Source organism: Calonectris borealis, chromosome 10 (assembly GCF_964195595.1).
Source record: "Calonectris borealis chromosome 10, bCalBor7.hap1.2, whole genome shotgun sequence".
In the NCBI taxonomy this organism is placed as follows: Eukaryota; Metazoa; Chordata; class Aves; order Procellariiformes; family Procellariidae; genus Calonectris; species Calonectris borealis.
In genome coordinates, this window is record NC_134321.1 from 13,008,060 (window position 1) to 13,030,778 (window position 22,719).

The 22,719-nt window shown below is 59.9% G+C and overlaps 1 protein-coding gene across 1 annotated transcript in view; it reads right to left on the bottom strand.

Annotated features, from left to right (window-relative positions):
- PLXNA1 (plexin A1) overlaps positions 1-20,030 on the bottom strand; it is a 106,569-nt gene extending 86,539 nt beyond the window's left edge. Inside the window, exons 1-2 of the mRNA XM_075158888.1 lie at positions 18,700-20,030; positions 12,803-12,985 (exon numbers count right to left, since the gene is read on the bottom strand). Of these exons, the coding sequence (XP_075014989.1) occupies positions 12,803-12,985; positions 18,700-19,902 (1,386 nt within the window). The 5' untranslated portion in view covers positions 19,903-20,030. The remainder of the gene's footprint in view (positions 1-12,802; positions 12,986-18,699) is intronic.
- Positions 20,031-22,719: the final 2,689 nt, after the last annotated feature.

A 22,719-nucleotide genomic window follows, 5' to 3' on the forward strand; every position in this document is an offset into this window, starting at 1 on the left:
AGAAACACTGACGCTGCCATACGACCGGGTTACCGCAATTTAACAAGCCCTCCTGCAGATGAGCGGCACTACCGCATCGTCACACAATGCTTGCCCTTAGTCACTGAGATGAACCACGCTTCGAAGCTCGAGCAAGCGCATTCCCCCCCCTCATTCCCATGCCAAAGGTAGTGATTTTTGCCCTTTTTAAAACAAGAAGCCACCAGAGGAAGAAGCCAAAGCGCACACATCCCGCATCGAAGCCGACTCGTCCCCCTGGGAGGAGAGCCCAGGCATCTCATTCCCAGGTTATTTGCCCCAGCCGCGGGCTCGCACTTTCCCACCAGCAGATTCGGGGGGGGGGAAGGAGAGGCAGGAAGGAAACCCCCAGCTGAGACGGGGAGTGTTTATCTCACCTGCTAGAAGAGAAACACATCTTTAATTTTAAATGTTGAGTGTAAAAACAGATCCCTGAAGGCTCATAAACATACCAGAAAGAGAAGGAGAGTAACACGGAGAAACCCTGGGGAAATAAACGGAGAATTCAATTTGGGAAGTTCCCATTCCTCACGCAGGGTGGGAATCAGCTGGCACGGGTCACGCAGGCGAGGTGCAGTTTTCGGGTTTTTAGGTCTTTTTAAAGGACTTTGGTCATTTCTCACAAAAACCATCACATGCATCACCCCCCCCCGCAGGGAAGCCAAGTGTGGTGGCAGTGACCCCAACCCCATCCAGCATCTCCATCCAGGGGGGCAGAGGCTGCTCCCCTCCCTCTGCCACGAAAGCTGCCAGTACCGAGCACACCGTGGGAGCTCACTGCCTGCACCCTCCAGCTGTGCCCGCCGCCCCCGAGGTCCCGCATCCCTCATCATCACCAGGGATGCTGAGCCTTTCTGCATACATACCAGCCCTGCTGAGACACCCTCTTTCCATAGCTAATTACAGACGCAGTCACCCTGGCCGAGACCCAAGCCTATTTTTGGAAGCTTTTAAAGAAAAATAAATACATATATATATATATATACACACACACCCCCACCAAAACTGCATCATATTTTTCCTCCGTGAATTTTTTTCAGTTGCATTTTGCTCAGCAGCTACCAGTTAATTTTTGACTGCCGTCAATGGAAAACAAAAAGCCAGGGGAGCCAGGGAACAGCCAGGCACTGACCCAGCCTCCAAGACCAGCAGACTTGCTGCATTCACAGCTTCCAGGACTGTAAACTGCTCTACTGACCTCAAGCTTGCCTGCGAGCATCCCTGCTGAGCCCAAAATCCAGCCACAGAAGGATTTTGCGGCATCTTTCAGTGAAAATTTAGCTTCAAGTCCGGGTTGGGAAGAGCATCACCAGTGACACGAGTTTGTTTGAGCTCAGGTTTTGGCAGGGGTTGTTGCTGGGAGGATTGCGGGGACGCGAGAGGGTCAGGGAGGACTTCTGCAAGTGAGAAAAGCCCTGCTGAAGACACGCAGATGCCATCTCCTTCGGGGTGGGAAACGGGACCGGGACGGCACCCATGTGTCTCCAGCTCCCTCCTCCCCGAGCTTCGCCAGAGAACAGCTCTCAGCTAAATCATCCACACATACATTTAACACCGTCCCTTCATCCGCCACTGCCCCAGGTCCTACCCACACGGCTCCAGAGGTCCATCACATCCCGCAAGGACACCGAGTTGTCCCCAAAAAGGCAAGGAAGCCCCCTACCTCTGCAGCTGCCCAGCCCAGCAAGCAGCATTGCCAGCATTAAGCCTCCAGCTAAGGCAGCACCAGGTTTGTTCTGCAAATGCCGGCACATAATTAAGATCTACGGGGCTCTGTCAATCACCGAGGAGAAAGAAACAGCAGGGAAACCTCTTCTGGGACATGGCAGAAGCCTACGCATTACTGGTGCCAGGGTGCCAGAGGGATGCTGGCAGGGTGGCACAAATCCAATCCAGCCCCGGAGCAAGCAGTTGGGCTCTCCACCCTCCAAACTGCCTCTTCTCACCTGCTTTGCGAACCATAACCCCCCAAAGACAAGTCTGCGCTCTCCCAGTGCAGCATCGCTCTCCCAGTGCAGCATCGCTCCTAAACCTTGCCACAAAGGGAACAGCCTCAGTTAACAGCCCCGTGGATATTGCAACCCAGGGTGGCCCTGGAGGCAATCGTTGTTGGGAAGAGCCAGCGCTGCACGCATGGGAGATGGGGTGCTACAGCATTTGAGGGCTCAATCTGGCACCCCAAAGCAGGGGCTGGGGAAGGAGAGCGTGTTTGCACGGGTCTCCTCACCCCCGAGGAGAAGCCCTCCAGGAGGCAGATCCAGCACCAGGAAATGGCTCCCCTCCCTTCTCTGCGCTCTGCCTGCTGCCTGCCCTCACCAAGCAGCATCCCCGGGACCAGCAGGGACAAGAGGTCTCCAAGAGCAGCTGGAGATCAGCAGCAGGATGGCCAGGAGCCCTTTGCCTGGACCCATCCATTGCCCAACCTTCCTCTGGTGCCCAGCCCTGGGGGGGCAATTCCCCGGCCCTGCCCGCAGCAAAAGGCCCCCCCCCAGTAAGGACCCCCCCTGCTAACGGGGCTGGGGCGATGAAGGGACCTTCCCGGGGCTCCAGGCAAAGGGAGGAAAGGACCAGAGAAGGCAGAGCCTGCAGAGAGCAAGCCCCCTCCTGCCCCAAAACCCTCTCATTAACCCCTCCCCTCCCGGCCAAACCACACAGCTTGGACCCACCGGCTCTCAGCCCACACCACAGCAGCAGCGGGGAGCAGGATGGGAAAGCTGCACCCCAAGAGCACACACAGCCTGGGGAGCAGCAGGACAACCCCCCCCTGTTCCTCGGAGCACCAACCTTTCCTCAGCTCGTTCCCAAAGAGGGACTGCCCGGCGGGATGGAGCGGCATCCCCGCTACCCCGGAGCCGCGCACAGCCACGCTAGCGCACAAATTGCTTCATTAAATTTCATCGCATTAAGCCAGTTTCATGAATTTAACATTGTCCCCGGACTATTGTTTGCCTGAAAATTAAATTACAGCAACATTTGTTGTTTCAATGAGTCTGTCAGTCAGGGACGGGGCCAGAGGAGGGGATGCAGGCGCAGGCGGGTGATGCCATTTCGGCAGCGGGAGGACTCCTCCGGGTGGGCGGCTCCGGTGAAGGTGGGAAATGCAGCCGCGGCTTCCTTCACAGGGGAGGGATAAGGGAAGAATTAAGCTAACATGCTGTTTCAACGCAAGCCAACCGTGCCAGACACGGAGAGGCGAGCCAAGCTACCCAAGAAGGGAAAGCATCGCTGTTTTGGAGCGGATGAAGGCTCCGACTGGTCCCAGCAACCACTGGCCGGCACGGCAGAGCATCATCCCGTACCCCTGCGGGCAGCACAGACCCTGGCTACGTCCGCACGAGGAGCTTGGTTGACAGTCCAGGGCTTTTTGATCTTTCCAGATTACAAAGCTTTGCCATGTACAGGTACACTCTGAAAAATTTCTCATTTATTCTTCCTTTTCCCTTGAGCAGCTCCTCTCCGCAGTATCAGAAACAAAGGTGACAACCTTTCGCTTTGTAAAGAAAACCGTCAAGTGAAGCGGACTATAAATAGCACCCAAAACTGACCCGCATCCCCAGCTGAGGGAAATGAAATGAAGACGAGTGAACGAACCGCTTCAAGGTCAGAGAGACTTTTTTTTTTTTTCCCTTTGTTCAAGGTCTGGTAATTTTTATCCACACAGGAGAGCAATACAAAATACATCATTAGGATTGTAGCTAATAAAAACCACGCGGGCTTTTTCAGCCCGGCATAGTTTCCTTCACTCGGGATTACGGCAGGAGGGAGATGCTTCCCCCAGCACCAGCTCTACCGGCACGACCCTTCCCTGCATCCCCCCACCGAGCGCCCCGGCTGTGCCAGACCCGTCCCAGCACAGAGCAACCAACTGATGCTGCCCTCGAGAGCATGAAACATGGCAAAATAAAGCACTATCAGATTATCCTGCCTTTCTCCGCAAGACTGTAGGGATGCTCCCCACCATCACGGCCCATCCTCGGTCTGCAGAGAGCCAGCTTGTCACACAGCACTGGCTCTCTTCCTTCTCTCCAGCTGCTAAATGGCATTAAAAGAACAAAGCATCCATTAAATAAAACTTTCTCACTATTGCTTCCCATGTAGACAATTGCGCTCGCTGCCACGGGGAGGTTTCGTGCTGGCGGCTGGTCCATGGGTGCACAAAGAGTGGGGAGGTGCCAGGACCAGCTCTGGTACGGCATCGGCCACCCGGGGAAAGTGCCCAGGGCCCCCAAAACCCAGCACCAACCCCTGAACGATGGCAGTCCCCCTGCCCGTCACACCCCCCGCTGCATTGCCCTGCAGCCCCACTCTCCCCCTCCAGTCTCGACCCAATTGCAATGCTAAGGAAAGGGAGAGGGGGCGATATGGGGAAATTTCCCAGCTTGGAAGCAGCTGGGGGGGTGCAGGGAGGCTTATTCAGTGCAAAGCCCTTCAACACAGTTCCTCTGAGATGAGATACAGGAACCTCAAGGACCCACCAAAGGGCAGGAGAGGAAGAATGTGGGGCTGGTATGCAGCAGCCGGAGCTATTTTGAGCACTGGTAGCAGGAGGAGAGATAAAGGAGAAAGGCAAAATGGAGGAAAAAAGTAAGGGGAAATATTTCCATTCTAGGTAGAAAGGGAACGAAAAGTGGACGCGGTACCTGCAGTCCATCCCATGGACTCGGGGGGCTTTGACACTGCTCCTGCCCCTGCCTGAGGTGCTCTGTCCTGGTACACCACCCCGGCTCTGCCCATCAGCCTGCTCCAATTCACCCTCAGCCATGCAACTGCATCCAGGTGAGGGATTAAAGCGAGAACCCATCAAACTCATTTCATCGTGAAGCGTCATCATGTAAAATACTAAGCATCATCCTTATTGTGGTGGCCTAAGCCAGGATTGGCACGCATGCCCCCAAGGCTGGGAGACCCCTTTCCTTAGCCAGGCAGCACGTCTAAACCCCAGTGCCATGGCTCCAGCTCTGCTGCCCTTTGACGAGCAGAGCTCCCAGGAATTTGCTCATCTGCGAGGCACAGCAGGATTACCAGCACAGCCCTGATCCCCCGGTTCGTTTGCCCTGTATCGCACAGGCTAAGCATGACCCAGGCAAGATGCAGGCTGAGCACTCTGCTCCCACCCCGGGTGCTTCTTGGGTACTCGATGGGATGGGGTTTAACTCCTGTCCCACACCCCGCCACCCGAGATTATCAGCCCCCGGGAGAAACAGACCACCACTCAGCACCCGCCCCAGCTCCTCCACCTCCATATTTCACCCCACAGTGCCAATCCTGTGGGGCACCTTCCTGCTGCCTTCCCCATCAGTACCAGCCTGCCATTAGCATCCGTTCTCCTGCTCCATTTCAGAAAAGCCCATAATTAACAAGGGCAGGGGATAACAGAGGCCAACCAGCAGCTCTTCTGAGCGCCAACCCTGCTTAGACCTGCAGCAGAGACAAATGATCCCCATGTATCAAAGCCTCGGAGATGGATGACAGGCTCCAGCGGCCACCAAGGCGCAGCTGGAATCCACGTCCTGCATCCCCAAGTGCCATACCGCACCTCTACCTCGCTCACGATTTATGATGGATTTTCCTCCCAGTCTGGAGGGGAGGATGGGGAGGGGGTCAGCCCACGGGGACTGGGGACAGCTGACCTTCCCCTGGGGAACATCTCTACTTGAGGCGGTGCTGGGACATGCGGAGACCCAGACAACATCAAAACCAGCTTGGCCCCTGCTGGGCATGCATCTCCCTCCTCCAGCACCTCCCTCTCCGGCAGGCCACAGGCTCAGGGCGAATTCCTCAGGCACCATTAATCTGGGCTAATGGGGCTGCACAAAGGCGAGACAAGACACCAGCTCTGTCCCTTCCCACCCGGCGTACCCGCAGCCCCTGCCTCCCAAACCGCTGCCTTCCCGATGAGCCACAGGGCTCCCTTGTCCTCTCTCTTCTCCGCTGCCTTTGGTGGGAGGCCGGGGCTATTCTCCCACCTGAAAAGCCAAAATTAGTCAATGTTCAAGCCTGTGAATAGGCACAATGGCTCCAACAGGAGGGACCCAACAGAGCTGGGGCCTCCCAGATCATTTCCATCTCAATGGGGTGGCTTTTCACCCTGCCCCGTCTCCATGGGGCCCACCACAGAGGTGCCCAGCAAGAGCCGAAGTCCAAAGCAAGAGTCGTGTTCCCGCTCTTCCCAGCAGAATAGGGGTCGCAGGCAGGGGCCACAGCCCCGCATTTGGGGGCAGAGAGATGCAGAAGGAAATGCTCAGCAGCTTCATGCTTCACCAACCAAACCAACCCCACCGGCTGGGAGGGAAAACCCAGTGCTCACTGCCAGCGCTGCAAGCCCCCAGCGAGGGGCAAGTCCACACACCCTTCTTCCTAACACAGGCCCCCAGCAACTCTCGCCCAGAGGTTTAGGGGGGCTCAGTGTCCCCACCAATAACCCCAAAGCATCGCTCTTCCGCCTTGCTTTCCCAGCACTGCTGAGCCATGGCCACCACTGCCTTACACAGCCCCGCAGCAACAGGGGCAGGACCAGTGACGGCATGCAGGCGCAGACCCGCAGGCTCTTGGTTTTTGCTTTCCTAGCCCTATTTCCACCCCATTTCCAGGGTGGCAGCCCTGCCAGGGCACGGGATGGTCTGCAGGGACTGGTTGCAAAGGTGATGCTCCTGTGTTTGGCTGGTACAGACCTGCCAGCTCCTGAGCATGCCCCACGGGGCAGCACGAGCCGGCTCAGGGGCTGCCAAGAGGCATTTTGCCCTCAAACCCCTTTTTGAGGGCAATTACAGAAATAAGGTTCGCACCCAGCAGCCCTTTTGAAGACACAGGATCTTAGGGATCCACCTCCATCCCTGAGCCTCCTCCAGCTTCTGTAACATGCTGCTCCCCAAAAGTCACCTTGTCCCGACACCGGCAAAGCCCAGCGGCAACGCTGCCTTACCCATCGGCAGCTCCGTGGCAGCCGGAGCGGGCTGATGGATTGGGGTTAGGCGGTGCGTTGCCTGCAGGCACCAGGCGCCGGAGCCAGGGAGAGGCAAGACGTGCACCGTCAGCGCTTTCGGCAGGGAAGGTTGGAGCAGGGCTGGCTGCTGCTGCCTCCCGGCTGGCCGGGCGCCAGGCTCCCAGCCCTCCTCACCTGCTGGCTTTGTGTGGAGAGCAGAGCAGATGGGGGAAAAAAAAAGAAGGTTATGGCTTGTGAGTCAAAAAGACCGGAGGCACAGGGGGAAGGAGGAAGCGGGGTTTGCGGGGAGGGAGCCCCCCGACACCTCCTCTCCCCTCCCTGAGGCTGCGCGAGCACGCTGGAGCATCCCTCAGAGAACCAGGGGCATGGAAATGTTCAGCCCCATCCATCCCGCACGAGGCCGGAGCCCAAACCCCAGCGGCGTCCCCCTCCAGGAGTCACTCGAGGACGGAGCTGGCAGCTGTCTGCAGCCCCGGCCCCGCCGCCCCGGCCAGTCCCCGAGGCCAACGGTTCACGATGAATTTCTAATTGTTTCCTCCAACAATGAGACATCCTGTTCGGAGCCGGGCGGCTCAACAAAGCCCGACGCCGGCGAGCAGGGCCCCTTCCTGCTGAGCAGAACGGGGCGATGCCGAGCGCTCCCCGCCACGAGCGGGGGGACGGGGAAGGTTCCGCCACCCCCTCCCCACCACCTCATCCACTTAACACGCCAGCTCTCCAGCCTCCACCTTGATTAGAACAGCTTAACGACTCCAGCGAGAGCTCTCGAGGGGGCGGGGAGCCGCCAAGAGGTATTTGATGGATTCACTTTGGCAACCGTCAGCTACCTTGTCATGCCAATAAAATTATTGCCATTGATCGGGGAGAGGCACGGACGCATGCTCCAAGGAGCCCATCTCCCTCCCGGGGCTGGGCGCAGGCCGCCCATGGGGCCTGTGTGCATCGCAGGGAGGGGGCGAGGGGTCCCCCGGGGATGGGATGGGGACGGAGCAGAAGAGGGCAGAGGGAAGAGGCAGGAGGAACAAAAGGCCCTTGTGCCGGGCAGCCAGCTGGGGAGAGGCAGCAACACGGGCAGGAGAGGACTTCCAGGGGCTGCGATGGGGTCGATGCTCGGGGAGTCCTCAAGGGTCATCAGCTGACACCGCCGAGGCCAGGGCAGGCTTCACGCCCCAAATCTGCCCCCCCCCCCCAAAAGCCTACTGAGGCGCAAGCAGTAAGTAGAGTAGCCAGCAGCAGGGTCACGAGGGGGGCTGAGCCCTCCCGCGCACTCCGGGAGCCGGATTTCACGCACCGAGACACAAAGGGGCCCTTCTGAGCCGGAGCCGCTTACCCTGAGCGCTAATCAGAGGCCGACGCGAAAGGACCCGTGGGGACGGGGACCGGCAGAGCGGGCAGGGAGCCTGACGGCTTCTCCTTCCAGCCCACGTGGACCAAGACTGGGTCGTGCCTCGTACCCCAGAGGCTGACGCACGAGGGCTTTCGTTATGGGAGGAGAGCCAGCAGGCAACAGGGAAATGCCCGAAAAGCCCCCGGTCAGCAGCTGCCCCTCCCCACAGCACCTATTTTCAGGTCATACTGCCCAGCCACACACCAAGGGTTGCGAATGCACCGAGGCATCCTTCTCCAAAGCTTTAAGACAACCCTACACAAAAGGGGTGCTTCCACAGGCTGCCAAATCTGGCCTCCTGAAGCAATCGCATCTCCGTGCCCTCGGCAGGACAGGGGGCTGCTGGGAAGCCCCTCGACCCTCCCCAGGACAGGAGCACTGCATCCCATTGTGTAGGGATGGGGATGACCCACTTAGCGTGAAAAGTTTATTTATTAGTATTAGTACTATTATTAAAGTGGAGCAGCCAAAGAAGCCAGACGTGGGGCCGGTTCAGCTGTGCTTTCCGTGGGAGAGAATAAACAAGCTGCGGCAAGCGTGAGCCCCGGGGGGGAGCAGATTCCCGACGGAGACACGTCCTGATGCGTTCACGCCCGAGGCCAGCCCGTTTCAGGACAGGGCAGGGAGCTGCAGGAATTACGGTGGTGACTGGGCAGCCAGATAATCCTCCAAAAAATGAGAGCTCAGCTGGCTGTGAGGGGTGCATAGTCCGATACTATCCTGGCTGGGATGCACTGGCTGCGCTGTCCCACGACCATGCCCACCTTAGGGACCTCCAGCACCTGGATCCCAGGTGGTGCTGGACATCTCCTGCGGGGCTGTGGCAGGGGGGGCAGCTCGCAGCCTCCTTGCTCTGCAGCAGCCAGGGGACGGCAGTGGGCAGGGAGCCACCAGCTGCTTCGAGGAAGGAGCTCAGCTCACCCCCCAAAAAATAACCAGGCGGCACCCAAAACTGGGTCAACCCACAGGGGCCACACTGGAGCTCAGCGGAGTCCTAAGGCGGTGCCTTGTTTGCATAACGAGGAGCAGATGGCAAGCTAACGAGGGCAGCCCGGTCTCTGCGCTGCACCTCCCAGGATGCCCCACTGCCCCATCTCTGAGCCGCCAGCCCAGCACGGTGCAGTTACTGGGAGGGGGTTGCACCATCAGTACACCCCCTCCAGCACCGTCCTTCTTCCCTCTCTCCGTACAACACTTCAAGCACACCCAAAATCGAGTCCTTAGCACACACAGGTTAAGAGGCAACTATGGGTACAGTGTCAAACGTGCCTTTGCAGCACGTGGCTGGGCACTCCCATTGCAATTACACACACAGCTTTCTGTCCATCCGAAAAATGGGAAAGACAACCCCGGGAAAACAATGACCACCCAATAAAAAGATTGTCAAGCGAGGACAGGTGGTTTCCAGGAAAGAGCCAAGCGTTGGGAAGCAAGCCTCGCTTCCCTTGCGCAAATATCCCCTGGACATCCCCGCCACAACATGCTCACGGCTCATGTCCCCGTGTCACTTCCCCATCGGCAGCATCCTCAGACCACAGGGTGCAAGGTCGGGTCCCCGGGAGCGCGGAGGAAGTGGCTCACCGCCAGCCCCAGCAGCATGAGAAGTCATCCCCGCATTGCTCACCCGGGCAGCAGCAGGAATTCCCCAAGCGCCCCAATCCCATGACTGCTGGCACGGAGGACAGCGACCACGCGGGGCCGAGGGCTTTCCAAGCCTGGCCTCTCCGCATAACTCAGGGCCAGCCAAAGATAACCGTCTGCCTGGTAACCCTGCGGGACAAGCTGAGAGCGGGCTGCCATGGGCTTTGCTGCTGCGACCTGCTCAGCATCTCAGGGGTCCTGTATCTCCATCCCCCTGGTGCCTCCCCCGCCTGCAGCCAGTTTTGCAAATCTGACATTGCTTGCAATATCCTTTCACCCCCCCGAAATTAGGGTCTCCCTGCAGCTGCGGCAGCAGCAGGTGCTGCCCAGCTCCCCGGCCTTGTAGCAGCAACTGTTGGCGGCAGGGCCGGGGAGAGGCTGCAGGGCAGCCAGAGGCTCGCGTGGCTTTTTTGGGGGGGACAAAGGGAGGCTCTGTCTGCACGCAACAGCCTGGACAAATGCTGGGCATGGGAGCTGCCATCCAAGGAAAATCCAGACGCGGCAGTGACTCTGCCCTGACCTTACCCCGGCCCAGATGGTGAGATCCGTGCCCCCTCAGCAGAGCAGCAGCCATTACAGGGCTCCTGGGGATGGGGAGGGGAGCACCCAGCTGTCGGCGCAGCCCTCCCTCCCCAAAGGAGATGCCAGGGGGTGCCGGCCAGGGCAGAGGGGACAGGCAGGAGGGCAGAGAAGCCACCAGGCCAAGCCTAACGCAGGTGCTTGCCAAGGGGACAGTGGGAAACGCCGACGGCTTAAAAGCAGAAGGATTGCAACCACTGCTGAGGGATGCACCCCTCCTGCACCCTCTGCCTGGGGGAGCCACCTTGGCCACGCTCTGCTGTAATCCTGCCGGGCGTCCCATCCCCTGGTTGGGGACACGTCGGCACCACTCGGGGACAGGTCAGCAGCCCCCTTCTTGCACTCCCCAGGCAGGGAGGAGCCCTCCTCTCCCTCCGCCCCGCCGGCAGCCCGGCGGCAGGATCAGGTAGCTGCTGAGGCAGCGCTTTGCCGGGCCAGCCAGGCAGGGGCTGCCGCAGAAAGGCTGGGCTGCCCACCCCAAGGTCACAGCAGGGGACAAGGGGGGGACCTGGTGGCACAGAGCTCGGAGCCTGCATGGTGCTCCCACGCTGCCGTCGGAGAGCTCTGTGACCCCAGGGGTTTTGGGGGCTCCAGGCAGGACGAGCCTACAAAACCTGCTCGGCGTCCCAGTGCTGGGGCAGGACTGAGACCCACCTCTTTGTTCCCCATGGAGCTCCTGCTCCGTGTCCTCGTGCCCTGGTTGGCAGGGCCAGAGAGCCAAGACCAGCTCTTCGGGGCACCGAGTTTAGAAACCAGCAAAAAGAAAACTGGGGAAAGCCCTGCAGGAGAGAAGGATGCTCAAACCACACCTGGGCTCCAAGTCCTGGCCTCAGCCGTGACTTTGTAGCATGCAGCCCGCACCCCAGCCAGGCACCCACCCTAGATCGCCGCTTGCAAGTAGTTCTGAAGGTGCAAAGACCAGAGAAAAATTGAAAAAAGGAAGGAGAGGAAAAAACAAATCTTCCGTCTAAAAAGCAACTGCCAGCCCCTCTAGATAAATAAGGAACTAGAGGTGTAACACCGTCCCTGTGGCTTTGTGAACCCTCCTCCCACACGCTCCTTCCTTCCCATCCCCATTTAAAACCTCCCATCTGGAGCCCAGCGGCAGGAGAGGCCGCCAGCAACGCGACACCAGTCCCTCCGGATCCCTCATCGATCCGGAAGGGAGGACGAGCTGCCTCCGTCAGCTCCCCGCAGCCCTGCCCAGCCCTGGTGCCGCCGTGCCCCCCCCCGAGGACCGCAGAAAGCCAGGCAGAGGATGTGGGGCTGGAGAGGACCACCAGCATTCTGCCCCCCACCCCAACACATGCTGCCCATGTCCCTCCTGCCCCTAAACACACTGCTAATAGGCAGAGCCGCAGGCAGGTCAGGGCTCCAGGGGAACACGGGCAGGGCAAGCGGGACATACGGGGACTATCGCCCACAATGGCACCCTGCTCCTGATTCCTGCCAGGGAAGCCACCCTGCCTCCTCCAGGGCACCCTGACCAGTGCAGATCAGGAGAAGCAGCAAAAATGCAGGGTGCTGTGCCCAGGACGGGGTGCTGGAGCACCTCGCGAGCCAAAGAGCAACGGGCCGGACTCCCCGGCCAAGCCCTGGTCCTCCTGCCCCTGGCAGGGACCGTATCAGGACCTTCGCGCTGCCTTTCCCTGGCTGAGGATGCAGTTAATGCAAGCTGTGTTTATACAGGGCATGTACAACTGTAATTATAGGCACGATGTTATGATAACAGGAAATCCGTGCCCTGTGGAGATGCAGGCAGAGAAAGGCACGCACAGAGCTATTTGCTAATTGCCATCAACAAGCAGCCTTTTGTGCCATGGCGGGGTACGGGAAGAGAAGTCTCCCCCGCGCCACGCTGGAGCCATCAGCACCCACCTCCGCCCACCCTGCCCAGGTCAATGGCAAAGCCATACGGACCCAGACAGACAGAGCCCACCCCGTGGCAGCTACAGGGCAAACCCACCTGCCCTGAGACACAAGGGGACGGGCTCTGATCCACCAGCAGCCAGGACTCAACTTCCCTAGGTTACAACCCTTCCAAAAGACAGAGGTTTTGTAAATCTGGTTGGCAGAGAGGAGCAAGAGGAAATTGCCCCTCACTGGCCCTTTGCACATTACCCCCAATACATCAAGTCATGCTATGACAGAGGCACAGCCCTACCTGTACCCCCAAAGGGCCAGCAAGGCAAGCGGTCATCCCTCCCCATCAGCATCACTGAGGGCTTTCCTACCTTTTTGATCTTCCCGCTCCGCGTGCCCGCAAAGACAACTGTTTGTCCTCTGTAGTCATAGGCAGCCACCGAGGTCATCCCATCCTCCTTATCCACAAAGAGCGGGGTCCCCTCGATGGTGACAGTCCCACCCAGCGGCTGGTTAAAATCCTGGCCACAGAAATTGTCGTCGATCTGCAGCGGCTGTCGGAAAAAACAGAGGAGAGATGAGATTTGCCTTGACATGCCGACCTCCCAGATGGCCATCAGCCATCTCCCACCTCCACCCCATCAGCTATGGCAGCTTCGACAGCCCCATCCCTTGCCCCTCCTGTCCCAGCCATCCCACCTCACCAGCCGAGGGAAGGGATGAGCTGATGCTTCCCTAAAATTCCCTACACACTGATGTAAGGCACTTGGGACACATCCAAGGCATGCAGCCCCACTCTGCATCCAAACAAGCCTTGCAGACCAAGACCAAGGCTCTCGGTCCTCTGCATCTTACAGAGCAGCACTTAAAACCCAGAGGGAGCCAGCACAGTATCCCTGCTCCCCCTCCGTCCCCGCCACTGCCATCTCAGACACCTGGAATGCTGGCACGAGCTCCCCAGCACACACACACCCCCCTCTCCTCCTCACCCCGGCGCTAGCTTCAAAAAGAAGACGGCTTGGCAATAAGGCAGGAGGGGCTGAATCCTGCACCGCAGCCTTCCCCCCGAGACAAAACACTTCCCCGCCAAGGCCATGCCAAGACAAACAGGTCAGGGCTCCTGAAAGAGCCTCACTTCACATAGCAGAGCCTCCAGCAAACACGCTACCCACCTGCCAGCCCCGTTCCTCCTCCCGCAGGAACGTCTTCGGGAAATCCCCGCATTTTTTTCGTGCTGCCTTGCCCCAGACAAGGCGCCTGGCTCAGCCAGCTGCCTCCTCGGTTCAGCGCTCGCCCGCGGGTCTGGGAGAAGCTTTTACAAGCCCTGCCCGGGGAGAGGCAGCGGCAGGGCTGTGCCGGCTCCCCTCCGCCCGCGGGGCTGCAACGGCAGGGACCTCCGACGAGGACACTTGCGCCGATGGGCAAGGCAAAGCCAGAGGGATGCTCCCTGTGAAAGCAGGGATGCGGGCAGGGGAGCGGGACCAGAACCAGCTCCACAGCACTCGCCCCCTCCATCGAGCATCCTCGCTACGTCGCCCTGACCTGCTGAGCGGAACAACGGGGCACGGGTATCCAGCCTGGCGGGGACATGGGACTCCCAAAGGTCCCACGCTAGGCAATGGCCTCACGTGGTCACAAAGCACCAGCGAAATCCACCCCCAGCAGCCCCTGGCCCACCCCAGGCAGCGAGGGGCTCCAGCCAAATCCCCAAGGGTGGCAGCAAGCCTGGGTGCAGGGGGTTAGGGCGGCAAGGCAGGCACGGCCGATGGGGAGACAGCCTGCTCCAGCCACGGGATTTTTCCACTTCACAAGGTTCCTTATGTAACTTTGAATTTAAAGGGGAGAGAGGTTTTTTGGCAAGCAGCGGCCTCCAAATGCGTGCCAGTCCCCAAGGGGTTTTAAACCCATACAGCATGTGCACGGAGCATATGGGAAAACGCCAAGCTCCCAAGCTCCACGTATGCAAGGGCAGTACATAGCTCCACAATTCCCACTCGCCGCTGCCCGGGAAGCGAGGGTTAGCCCGGACTGGCTCCCACCAGCAACCCGCAGTCACCCACGAGGAGGAGGGAAAACACGGTGCTTTTCCATGCCCTGGCGCAATGCACTCGCAGCCACAACGGCTTCAGCCTCCCGCAGCCACGGCGAGGCTGCTCGCCCTCCTCGCCGAGCCACCATGCCAGCCCCAAGGTCAGCGGTCCTGCTCCCGGCTGCAGGGGGGACTCAGCACCGTGCCAGCCTTCCAGCGGGGGAGAACCGGGAACGCCGCCAGCCGGTCACGTTCGGCCTCCCCGGGCGGTCCGGGGATGCTGGGCTGCTTCCTCAGTGACTCTAACTTCTGTTTTTGCTGGGTGCCTGAGTTAGTATACAGCCAAAGATCGACTCCCTTCCCCGCCTGACCTTTGCTCGTCCTTCCCTAAACTGGGGGAAGTCCTACAGCAAGGCGTGAGAGATGCGGGGATCCCCAAAACAGGAACGTGGGGCACCACGCGCCTCTGCAACCACAGGAAAAGGGATCCTTCAGGCGCTTTGATGGGAAAAATCACTCCCTGGCCCCAACAGCCCCTTCGCTCTGGTAAAGCATCCCAGCACCTTCCACCCGGCCGCCAGCAGTAGCAGAGGGGTTAAGGGCAATGCCATGAAGGTATTTAAGCCCCGGCAGCCCCTGGGTGCAGTTTCTGCTCTCTCCACACTCGGTCTGCAGCTTCCCCAGCCCCTCGGCTGCTGAATATGCAAGAGGAGAGATGTTTACTGTGTTTACTCCTCTCTGCTTTGTCTCAACAAACTCTCTGGGAAATGACAAATACAGCTGCGCTCCGGGATCATGAGGAGCGCCCACCACCGCCGCGATGCCGAAACCACCTCGATAAATAATTACGCCGACAATTAGCTCATTAACAGCAAACTGCCTCGTTAGGGAAGCGCAGGCAGGCAGCACGGCGAGGTCAGGCCAAGGGCGGTGGTACGGGGGTTATGGCACCAACCGCCATCCCTGGCGGATGCGGGCTGCGGGGAGAGGCGAGGCGGAGGGATGGAAGGACGGAAGGATAGAAGGACAGAAGGACAGCTGTCCCCCGGCCGGTGCCAGCAGGGACTGACACGCACCACGGCACGCGAGGGCCAGTGACCTTGCAGCATTTCAGCTTGCAGACGCTGGGATCTGCAGGAGGCGTCGAGCTCTGCCCGCTCTCCCATTTGCACGGGTGTTTGCAGGGACCATTGCAAGGGGGGGTTGCTTGTTTTGGGGGTTTGGGGTTTTTGGGGGGTTTTTTTTGTCTTTTGGTTTTATTTCATTGCTTTCCTTTGGCACCCCTCTCAGCTGCCCCTGGCCCCCAGGCCCGCACCTTCACAGTGCTGCAGCCTTCTCCTCTCTCCCAGCACTAACCCACCTCCCCAAAAGAGGGTCGGGAAACTTGGATTTCCCGGGGGAAGCGGCCTGCAGGAGGGGCGAAAGCAGGCCCGCACACCGAGTGAGCAGGAGCGGGCCATCTCCTTGATGTGCCTTGTCTCATTGCCTCCCTTCAAGCCCACTTACGAAAGCAATGAGGGAGCAGACAGCAGAGGCGAGGCTCACACCACTCAGCGTTATTAATTCACCAGTTAACACCACTACAGGCACCCCCCTTCCCCCTGTGCCCCTCCAGGAGCTGCGATGGAGGATGCAGGGGACACAAAGAGCCAGGGAGGAGGTTGCAGGAGGCCGGTACCAAGCGCTCGGCTGGGATGCCAGGCTTTTTGCACGTTAATCGCTGCCCAGGAATAATCCCAGCGCAGTACAGTTTCTTAACATCTGCACTTCTCTGGCTCTCCCCGGGAAGGATTTGGCTTATCCTGGCCCAGTTTGGGCCAGTTTGTCACCAGCCATGACAAACAACAGGCTGGGCAGCAAGGCCCACCAAGGACTCAAAACTCATTTTCTCCCTTGGGCTGTGGTGCTGCCCGCATCCTGCCGGCTCCGGGCATCGGCTCTGCCCATGCTGCCAGGCTGCGGGTCGAGGACTCTGGGAACCCCAAATCGCTCCCTGCTGCAAACATCTCCACTCCAGCTCCAACTTGCTGCCCTCTCCCAGTCCTGCTACATCAGACCCGTGAATGGGGGGGACAGTCGTGCTGGGGAGATGCACAGAGCATGTCTGGCCGCGGGCACGCAGACCTCGGTCCCTGCATTGCACAGGGACAGCAAAGAGCCGGGCTGCACAGCTCCCAACCCCTCTTCAGTGAAACACCGCAAGCAGCAAAACCTCTGGACAGGCTCACGAGTGATTTAGGCAGTGAGGCTGGCGCAGGAGAATGGACCAGACAGTCCCGCAAGGTGCTTTTGCTGTGCATGCGAGTCCATGCACGGGTCTGAGCATGCCAGCACGAGGGGTGTCGCTCCCCTTCCCGCTGCCGGATCACTGGATCCCAGACGGGGAGAGAGAGAAACAGGAGACAGGAATTCACTCTGCTCGCCAGCACCAGGGAGGAACCACTAACATCTCCCGAGCTGGCTGCCAAGCCTGGCGGCCTCTCCTCCTGGCTCCGGCACCGGCTCCAGAGAATCAGAGCTGCCCTGCAGCGCTGGGCAATGAGCATCCCTCAGCCCCGCACTGCTCGAGGAGGGGGAGAGTGGCACCCCCCAACCCAACCCATTCAAAAGCAGAAGCCGCCCCATCATGGCACGCATCCTTCCACTCTGCAAGAGTTATGTCTGCAGGACCCAAAGAGCACCTCGAGATCCACCTACTCATGCAGGCTGGCCACCAGGTAGCGATCCCAGGACCCTCCTAGCATGAAACCCCCCCAAAAGGGTCAGAGCTCCCTCCCCAAACCCAGGGGACATGGTGCTGCTCTGGACCGCCGGGAGCGCAAGCCAGGAGCGCGGGAGGAGGCGGCAAGCATCTCCTCCACCAGAGCCAGCAGCTGTGCGACCCAACAGGCAGCAGTGTAACGATTTCATCATTTTCCAGCAAAATTGAATTAGTTCAAAGCCAAAATCTGATTTGCGAGCCCAGCGCTCTTGACAGCAAACCCTTTACTTTGTCAGGCAGCTGTTAGCTGTCTCCTCCGGAGCTGCGGGGAGGACGGCGGGAGGGAAGGAAGGGCTGCTCCGCAGGGACCCCCTGCCCACCTCGCCTGCACAGCCAGACACCCAAAACCCTGCACAGGCAGGGCTGGCGGCTTGGTGATGGGTGCCGAGCACCAGCAAGCGGGGCTGGGGGGAGGTGGGCAATAGCAGGGGTGTCGGGACCTCCACCAGACCCTCCCAAATGCACACACCGGCACCCCAAAACCCATCTCTGCCAGGTATCTGACCCTGCCTGGGGACTACCCAGCCCACCTTAGTGATGCCCAGTGTTAAGACCTCCCCGTCACCCAGAGCCATAGCTCCCTGTGACCGCTTGTGGTTTATAACGTTGCCTGGAAAAATAACCAGCAATAGTAATAGTTCAGCTGGAAAACAAACCCAGAGAGCCAAGTGGGGAGGTCCCCCGTTCCCCACCACTCAAAGGCCCCACACAGAGCAGCTGAGCCACAAGCAGGGGCCAGACGCGGCCACACAAGCACCAGGCAGGACGAGACATTGCTGGGGACAGAAGGGAGCGCTCCCTCGTTTGGGAATCGCTGCTCTGGGATGCCGGCACTCGCCTCCTGCACCTCTGGATGACAGTTTGTGCTGGCCATGGTCAAAACCCACCTCGTTGAAAGTGATTTGTGCCCTCTGTCCTCCTCTCCAGCACCCCATGGAGAGGACATGGTCTCTCCATGCTGAGCACGACCAACTTCCACCGGGACCGCCAACCTCCATCAGGTCTGTGCTCCCTGTCCCACACACCCTACTGCCCCCCACACCTTCTGCTCAGCCACTGCCAAGCCCCAGGTGAGACAACACTCACAAATTCACGCGTGCTATCTACAAGGGACTCCCCAGCGGAGCTGCAGCAGATGCCCTGAGGACTAAGCATCCTGCCCTCCCAGCCCAGCTCACTGACGCCCCCAAATCCACAGGGTAGGGGAACCAGAAGCAGGCACCTGCATCAGCATGGGGCCCCTTGCTTGGGGCTCTCCGTGGGCACCGATCCAACCCAAACCCAGACAGCCACCCCGCACCAAAGCCGCGATCTCTGTGAGGAATGCTACTGAGCAAGCCGAGCGCCCAGCCCTAACGACGCCAGTCCTCCCACTGGAAAAACACGGCTCAGGTCAGGTCACCAGGAAAGGTCTGGCCAGAGAGCACCACCAGGAGCCAGAAACAGCCTGGCTTGGGTAGAGACAAGTGGGAACTTACGGAGTTGATGCAGCCCAGCTCCTTATTCAAGAGCCAGGGCAACGAGAGTTTCCCTTCCCCTCTGTAGCACGACTGGATACGCTCCTTGATCTTATCCTTGATCTTCTTCAACGTGAAGAGGCAGAGCACAGACTCCTTGGGAGGCTTAACCCTGTTTTTCTGGCCCTGGGAGAAGATGGTGAAGAGGATATCCTCCTGCTCCGAGATGCCCAGGTACTTGGCCAAAGCCTTGCCAGGCTTGGTCAGGTAGGCGTCCTGGATCAGGCGGTACTCAATGCCGTCCTGCACGCAGCCAATGGGGAACTCCACATAGGAGTAGAACTTGGGGTCATCCACGCAGAGGCGGACAATCTTGGAGGTGAAAAACTGCTCCCCCGTGGAGTCTGGCGAGGTGAGCTGGGTGTCCAGCTGCAGGGTCAGGTAGTAAACAAACTGCTCGCTGCTGAAGCTGTAGATGTAGTAGATGTCGAAGGTGGGGAACTTGGAGAGCGTATCCGAGGGGATCTTGAGCTGGGAGGACACAAACTCGTCCTGGTAGACAAAGCCAAACATCTCCGCGTTCTCCTCATTGGCCATCAGCTTGCGGCTGGAGAGGGTGGGGAAGTACTCCGACTTCCCGTCAATGGGCGTCCCAATGAAGAGCTTGTTCTGCCCGTTCAGCACCTCGATGATGACCCCAGACATGGTGCCCGACTCGTTGACGCTGGAGAGGTAGTGCTCCTTGCGGTGGTGGGGCTCACCCAACTTGAAGAGGTCATCCAGCCGCAGGAACTGGCAAATACCCTGGGAGGCACTGCCACAGGCGATCAGCCGGTTCCCCGAGTAGTCCACCAGCAGCAGTTTGTTCACGTTGTTGGTGGTGACCAGCCCGTGCGGGCAGGACTGAACGCTGGGCGGAGGGTAACACTTCTCATTGTCCTCCACGGGCCCCGTCACGTGGGTCCGCAGGAGCGTGAGGTTATTGGAGAGCTTGTAGATCCGATTGACAGCCCCCACGTAGACCTCCCCGGTTTTGTTGTGGACCACCAAGTGCGTCAAGCTCCAGTCTGTAACCGGGAAAGTCCTAAAGGGAGACTTGGGGCTGCCTTCCGCCAGCGGTAGCCAGGTGCTCCCCAAGAGCAGCAAAGTCCAAACATTGATGGACAAGCGGTGCTTGAGCCAAAGAAGCCACATTGCAGCAGCCTCACATCCAGCCAAGGCCATGCCCAAACCCAGCCACAAAATAAATAGAAACAAATCCAAACTAAAGGGGTGAGGGAGGGAGGAGGAGCTAGCGGGACACAGTCTCCTCTGCTTCCACTGCACTCGGCATTCAGGGCATCGTGGGCACAGCCAGTTCGGTCAGCCCTAGAGGGAGAAAGACAAGAAGAGCGGGGTTAGGAGGCTTTCCTGCACGGTGTCAAGCCCGTTCCACCCCACCCAGCAGAGACTCTGCTGCTTCACATTTTTCTAGCAGGCAGCCTAATAAAACGTCCCCCACCACCTCCTGCCCCGCAGGAAGACGCATCCCCGGTGCAGGGACCAAGGCAGCTTGTAAGATGCTAAGGACAACCCCGTCTGGTCGCACACCGCTGTGCACAGCATGTCCCAACCAAGGAGCTGCCATGCATCTCACCATCCCAGCCTCAACCACCAGCCCCACCGCCCAGCAGCCCCCTCCGAGGGGCACCACCCTGCCCTCGCCCCCACCCAAGCCCCCTCGGGAAGAGCAGCAGCCACTTGAGCGTGCCTGCAGCCGCCGGCTGGACCAGACCGGCACGTCCCCCAGGCAGCAGCCTGGCGATGCGCTCTGGCACACCTACTGCATACAAACGCCTTGGTGGGGCATAGCTGGCCCTGACCTGCTTTTAAGACCACTACCAGCACCAAAGTGCTAGCCCGGGATGGCTGCTAACGAGCCTCGAGAGGAGCCCCCTGGCCTGCTGCCCCGGCCCCACTCCACCGCGGCACTGGGAGCGGATGCAAAAACCCAGTTTGCAGCGAGCACAGCCCAAGGCCCTACACAGAGGAGAATCTCGAAAGCACCTTTTAAAGGAGCTGGGAGAACCAAGAGCCCTGGCACGCTGTCTGCCTGTCAAACCCCCTGGGCCATGGGCCGGAGTTGGGGGGGTGAGCAAGCGGGCACAGCAAGGAGAAGCACGTCCTTCTGGCATTTATATGCATTAAGAAACGCAGGGCCAGCCATCAGGCAGTGGCTTGAGAGGCTCCGGAGGGATGAGGGGGCACGCGCAGGGAGCATGGAGAGCTCTGCACCCTGCTGTGCCACAGCTGGGGCTCACCAACATGGAGCAGCGAAGCAGCAGGGAGCCAGCCAAAAACCCCACACCAGCGTGACCTTTGCATCCCCAACAGCGGGGAGGAGATGGCCGCAGGTAGCCGACTCAGACAGCTCTGTCCTCCATGTCTGCTCAGCAGCCCCTCGGTTACACCCCCTCTCTGTCTTCTCAAGCACCCCTGGGCTAACGTGGGGTTGTGCAAACCCCACCACCACCACACGGCCCATCCCACCCACACCATCACGGCCCGTCCACCCATCGCTCCCAAGGTCCGCAGCCGGGACAGGAGCTCAGCCCTCAGTTCCCCGCCCCAGCTGCCGCAGATAACCCGCTCGGAAAGCGAGCGGAGCCTCCCTCTCCTTATCGCCCATCTCTGACTCAGCCCAGGATAACCCGCGGCAGGATCCCCACCAGGGAGTGGCGCGGGCAGGAAATATGGCCCGCGGTGACTGCACGGCCCTGCCGGCATCCCAGGCCGGGCAGGGCGTCATCAGAGAGCAGGCGGCTGCGCACGCCGTAACGGCAGGGCTGCGTGGGGCCGAATGGCTACCCCAGAGCCCGGCAGCCTGCTCTTAGCAGGGCTGTGGGACCCGCCAGCCAGGCCCCACACGAACCTTGGGGGGCTGCATCGTCACCGGGACAGCAGCTGGGCCATATGGGTACCCCAACATCCCACTTAGCATCCTTCAGTTCTGCTACCCCCTTCCCAAACCACGGAGCCAGCCAGGGAGAGGTCTGAGGGAAGGGAGAGACATTTTTTCCCTTCTTCTGCTCCCGACAAACACGAAACCCCCCTCTTCCTTCCCGGGGCAGGCCCAGCCCCGGCCATCCCTGCAGCCCTGCCAGCCCCGCTGGGCCCCCGGCGCTTTGGGCAAAGCATCCGCACCACTTCCAAACCCTCTCCGCAGATCTGCCGTGTCCATCAGCTCTCCCCTGCCCGCACGCTCGCCACCCTGCTCCCTTCCGCCCCCCAACACCCACCTCCAAGGCAATGGCCTCGAGGGAGGTTTAGGCAACGGTGCATGAGCGACACTGAGACCAAAGCCAGGTGCCACAAAGCCCTGTGGGTGTGGAGACAACCAAAGCATGAAGCCACCAGCCCTGGAAATCATCCCCGTGGTCCTAATCCCCCATTCCTACCGCCTTTTCCAACACTGGGAGCCTCCTAGCAAAGAGCACGCGGCCACTCCCCGCGCGAGCGCGCTCCCCGGGGACAGCCACGCTGCCCGGCGTCTTCATTTTTACAAGCCTGTCAGTAAGAGCACAACCACAAGCACCCCAGATCGGAGCTTATTAGCCCCAAACCACACCGAGGCGTGGGACCAAGCCGCGCTGTCGGCACAAACCCGCCGGTTAGCTCAGAAAGCCGCCGGCCCGTCAGCGGCAGGCAGCGAGATTTCCTGCCGGGTTGCCGGAGGGAGGTTCCTCCCCCCCAAGAAACCGGCACGGCTCTTAGCAAGCCGCTGCAAACCACTGGGCTGAGCCCCCCCAGGAACAGTACGGCCGGCTCCCTCGCAAGGAGATCACCACCGACACGAAACTCGGGGGCCAGCAACGCTGGAAGGAGCAGGGAAGGCGGTGGAGGTGAAAGTGGGAGCTCGGTGAAGCGCGGGGACGCCAGCCAGAGCATCGCCCTGCTGGGATGGGTGAGGGGGACAGGGAAACCACTTTCTGAGTGCATTTCTATGATTCATCGCTTCTATTTCAGGGAGCGGGAGAGCTGGAGGTCCGGCTGCTGCCACAA